Source organism: Eriocheir sinensis, chromosome 8 (genome assembly GCF_024679095.1).
Source record: "Eriocheir sinensis breed Jianghai 21 chromosome 8, ASM2467909v1, whole genome shotgun sequence".
NCBI lineage: Eukaryota > Metazoa > Arthropoda > Malacostraca > Decapoda > Varunidae > Eriocheir > Eriocheir sinensis.
Genome location: NC_066516.1, coordinates 18052986 through 18057985, shown reverse-complemented (window position 1 = coordinate 18057985; position 5000 = coordinate 18052986). Strand labels below are relative to the sequence as shown.

The 5000-nt window shown below is 42.7% G+C and overlaps 1 protein-coding gene across 8 annotated transcripts in view; it reads left to right on the top strand.

Annotated features, from left to right (window-relative positions):
* LOC126995613 (protocadherin-23-like) overlaps positions 1-5000 on the top strand; it is a 52440-nt gene that overhangs the window by 33541 nt on the left and 13899 nt on the right. For all 8 annotated transcript variants that reach the window (XM_050855315.1, XM_050855313.1, XM_050855319.1 and 5 more), the window contains 3 exons: positions 69-204; positions 2295-2474; positions 4362-4612. In XM_050855315.1, the coding sequence (XP_050711272.1) occupies positions 69-204; positions 2295-2474; positions 4362-4612 (567 nt within the window). The remainder of the gene's footprint in view (positions 1-68; positions 205-2294; positions 2475-4361; positions 4613-5000) is intronic.

Sequence of the window (5000 nt, the reverse complement as noted above, 5' to 3'; positions counted from 1 at the left end):
GAAAAACCGAAGACTATATCACAACTCCCTCCCTTCCTTACTCCCTCCCCCCCTCCTTTCCACGGCAGGAGTGAAGCCTTAGCAATCATCACCGTGACCGACACTGACGACGAGGCCCCAGTGTTCAGCAGCGGTGACCTGGTGGCGGCCTACCCGACCAACGAGGGCCTCAAGAGGGTGGTGGGGCCGGTTGTCTCTGTCCACGTAAGAACAGCCGATAACGCGTCTTTTTTTCGACTTTTCTTATGCGTGTATGTCTTTACGTCTGTCTGTCTCTGGCTATTTGTTGTCTATTAGTTTTTTCCTTCTTGTTATGTCTGTATGTCTTAAAGTCTGTCTGTCTGTTTGGCTATCTACTGTCTGTGTTTATTTCTTTTTATTTCTTTTTTGTATGCCTGTATGTCTTTATGTCTGGTTGGCTGACTTCCTGATAACTGTATTTTTTATGCCTGTATGTCTTAAAAGAGGAAAATGAAAGAGGAAGGTAGTATAATATGATAAAGTAAAATAAATAAAAAGGAATGTAAGATTTATTTATAGGCCTGTCTGTTTGGCTATCTGTTGTCTGTATTTTTTTTCTTTCTTCTTCTTTTTATGGCTGCTTATTTTTAGGTCTCTGTTTGGCTATTTGTTGTCTGCATTTTTGTTCCTTCTTGTTATGCCTGTATGTCTTTTAGTCTCTGTCTGTTTGGCTGCCTGTTGTCTGCATTTTTTTATTTTTCTATTATTTTTGTGCCTGTATATTACTTACGTCTGTCTGGCTGGCTTTCTGTTGTCTATAGTTTTATATTTTTCTTCTTTTTATGCCTGCATGTCTTTATTTTTGTCTGTCTGGCTACTTGTTGCCTGTACTTTTTCTTTTTTTTCTTCTTTCAAGTCTCTGTCTTTGGTCTGCTTTGCTTTCTAATGTCTGTAGTTTTCTCCATTTTCCTCTTTTTTATGCCTGCATGTCTTTATTTTGGTCTGTCTGGCTGTTCGTTGTATGTACTTTTTTCCTTTTTTTTCATCTGTTATGTCTGAATGTCTTTATGTATGTTTGGCTTTATGTTATCTGTAATTTTCTTCTCTTTCCTTCTTTTTATATCTGTATGTCTTTGTCTGTCTGTCTGGCTATTTGTTATCTGTATTTTTTTTCTTCTTTTTATGTCTGTATGTCTTTACGTTTGTCTGTCTGGCTGGCTGGTTCTCTGTTGTCTAAATATGAGCTAAGACAGGTTAGCAATTTAGCAGCGCAGGTTTGGTTAGTTCAAGAATTGGTTAGTGTGGATTTACATTATTTTTTTGCGGCTTTTTCCTTCTTCTTTTTGTATCTGTCTGTCTGCCTTTTTGTCTATTCGTTGCCTGTATGAGGAAAGGTAAGTTAGAAATTTAGCAGAGAGGGATTAGATGATTTATTTACCATTCTTGCCTCCATCGTTCACTTAAGGGACATGTAACAATAAAAGTAGTAGTAAATCGTATTATAGGCCGCGCGGACCCTGGATATCTAAAAAAAAAAAAAAAAAAAAAAAAAGAGGAATGCAGACCAAGAGCTGTGGTTCATTTTGGCTAAGATTTGCTGCATCTAGACGAGGAATGAGTTAATGACAGTTCTTTTCTGATTTCCTGCAAAGTAGAATATAATGACTTAGGCAGTTTGTTTACGAAGGTGACGATATGGTGCATTTAAACTAGTTGGTGGTGCATTCAGATTATGTTGCATTTGGTTCCTCATTCCTTCTGTCCCCCTTTCTTGTTCCTTCCTTCCCCCTTCCTCCCAGAAATACAACCCTCACCACAACCACCTACCCACCCCTTCCTCATTCCTTCCTTCCCCCCTTTTTTGTTCCTTCCTTCCCCCTTCCTCCCAGAAATACAACCCTCACCACAACCACCTACCCACTCCTTCCTCATTCCTTCCTTCCCTCGCTCCTCCAACAACTACAACCCTCACCAGAGCAACCAACCCAACCCCCCTTCCTCATCCCTTCCTTCTCCCCTTTCTCATTCCTTCCTCCTTTCCTTCCTCCCACGCCTACAACCATCACCTCAGCCACCTACCACCGCTTCCTCATCCCTTCCTTCTCCCCTTTCTCATTCCTTCCTCCTTTCCTTCCTCCCACACCTACAACCATCACCTCAGCCACCTACCACCGCTTCCTCATTACTTCCTTCTCCCCTTTCTCATTCCTTCCTCCTTTCCTTCCTCCCACGCCTACAACCATCACCTCAGCCACCTGCCACCACTTCCCCATTCCCCACTTTCCTCCCACAACTACAGCCTTCACCACAGCCACCTATCCAACCCCACACAGGCCGATGACAAGGACACCGAGGACTTGAAGTACTCCGTGGCGGGTGAAAACGCTGCCCAGTTCACGGTGGACGAGGAGACAGGTGACGTGTATGGCGTGGAGGGCTTGAGCTGCGACAGCGAGTGTGTGTTCAGCGTGACGGCCTCGGACGGCACCAAGCAAGACCAGGTCAACGTTAAGGTGCGTGTGGGAAGGGAGGCGTGTGGGAGTGTGTGTGTGGGGGGGGAGGAGGGCGTGTGTGTGTGGGGGGGGAGGGGGTCACTCCTGTATGAGCTCAGGAGTTCCTCAAGGTGTTACTGATTTGGCAGATTAACTTTCATTTTCCTCTCTTCATCACCATGTATCGTTTCTTTATTTTTTTCATTTTTTTGTCATTCCTCTCCTTCCTAACTTGCCTGACTTCCACATCAGTTTTTCACCCCATTTTTGTGAATGTCTTGACAAACGATACGGATTTGCAGTTTCTCTTTATTCACTTTTCTACTTTCTTTTTATTCTTCAATTACATGTTAGTGATTAAAGCACAGACTGCCTGATCTCCATTTTTCTCGGGCATTCTCAATTTCCTTCCCATAGGCTTGGTGAATGCCTATGTCTCTGATCCATACCTCGTCACGAGGAGACCGCAAAAATTAAAAACCCTTCTCTCTAAGTACACGAGTAGAGAGCCTCCCAAGATGTCACCTTGCTTTACGAAAGCACTCCATCTCAGTCTTATACACCTTTTTATTTTCGGGTGAAGTGAGGGATTTTAATTCATCAATTGTCCTAAGCATACACATTCGTTAACTGTTACTAAAGAATCCTCTTGAAAACGTCTTTAGTAAATTTTCATTTATAAATCCTACTTGTGGATATCTAAATTCTGCTTGTAGATTATCCCCGCTTATTTTTTTTCTACCATATGTTGCAGTTCGCCAGTGCGTGTCAAATACTGATCTGTCAGGACTGGATCATATCATGTTCACGTGTTTTCAAAAAGGACTTATGTTCAACGTATTATTATTTCTTGTCATAGGAAAAAAAATTCCTGTGCAGGTTTCTGACTGGTAACACCAGGCACTGGTTAACAGGCGCCTAACATGCTACGGTAGCACAAAGAGAATGCAGGACCGGCAAACTTGATAAAATGATACAATACTGGGCAGTCACGTTCTCCTTATAATTTTATGTGTGTGTGTGTCTTTTTATATATATATATATATATATATATATATATATATATATATATATATATATATATATATATATATATATATATATATATATATATATAGATAGATAGATAGATAGATAGATAGATATATATATATATATATATATATATATATATATATATATATATATATATATATATATATATATATATATATATATATATTTTTTGTCACTTACTGGAATCGATTTAAATCGATTTAAATATTAATATTTAAATCAAAACAATCATGTTGAACACTGGGATATTAAATATGTATAGCTGTTACTGTGCCGATTCTCTTTTCATCAGCATGGAATTATTCTGAAAGCCTCGGGTGCCGTGATATACAAGAAGGCACATCATGGTACACAGGCTTTTCTTTCAGCTACGTGCGCGTAGCCGCGCTGCCCCTGATGCACGCCCCCTCCCTCGCAGGCCATGATATGAAACACTGTACACTAATTACGGTGTACAGACCCACCGACGCCCGCACGGAACAATGATTCTTGCATGCTCGCCCCACACACGTTACGAATTCTTCTTACTAACTTTCTTCTTTTCTGTGTCCTTTTTTTTTCCCATGTCCTGATGCGCCATCGCTAATTACCGCCTCCTCCCCCTCCCTGCCCACATAGACTCACGTACACACACACACACACACACACACACACACACACACACACACACACACACACGTAAGGGGCAACAACCTCCCTCTCGCTCACCAGCTGTTGTTACCCCACCCTATCTCTCTCTCTCTCTCTCTCTCTCTCTCTCTCTCTCTCTCTCTCTCTCTCTCTCTCTCTCTCTCTCTCTCTCTCTCTCTCTCTCTCTCTCTCTCTCTCTCACCATCACCCACCCTTCTTCAGGTTCTCCCTCTTAACACGGACCACGTCTTCACCTTCATGATGCCCAACACGGCCCTGTCGGCGGTGGACGACAAGCTGCAGGAGCTATCTAATGAAGCGGGGTCCCAGATTTCGAAGCTCTACGTCAGCGCCACGAAGACCACGACGAGGCGGGGGAGGACGAGGTACCGACGCGACACCACAACGACTCTCGAGGTGCACGTCTACAGCATCAAAGACGGTGCCCTGATGAGTCGTGAAGAACTGAATAGGTGAGTGCTTGTCTACGTGTGGGACGCTTTGGCACACGCCTGAGGGTTTCGTTAGGTGGTGGGTGGATGAGTGTGGATGATCAGTGCTGGCGATCGGCTGCACTATGTTATTTTTTTATCAGTTTTAGTTCTCCGGAAAAGCTTTTGTTTGTATCTTTCTCGGTTCTTCGGTCTCACATACGTAGACAGCTTCTTTTGGTTAAGTGATGAGATGGCTATTTTTCAGATGCTGCGTTGCCCTTCCGACTCGTTAAGGTTATAGAAATACCTCTAATCAGTCTTTATGATTAAACACGCACACACACACACACACACACACACACACACACACACACACACACACACACACACACACACACACACACACACACACACACTTGGCCCAGCA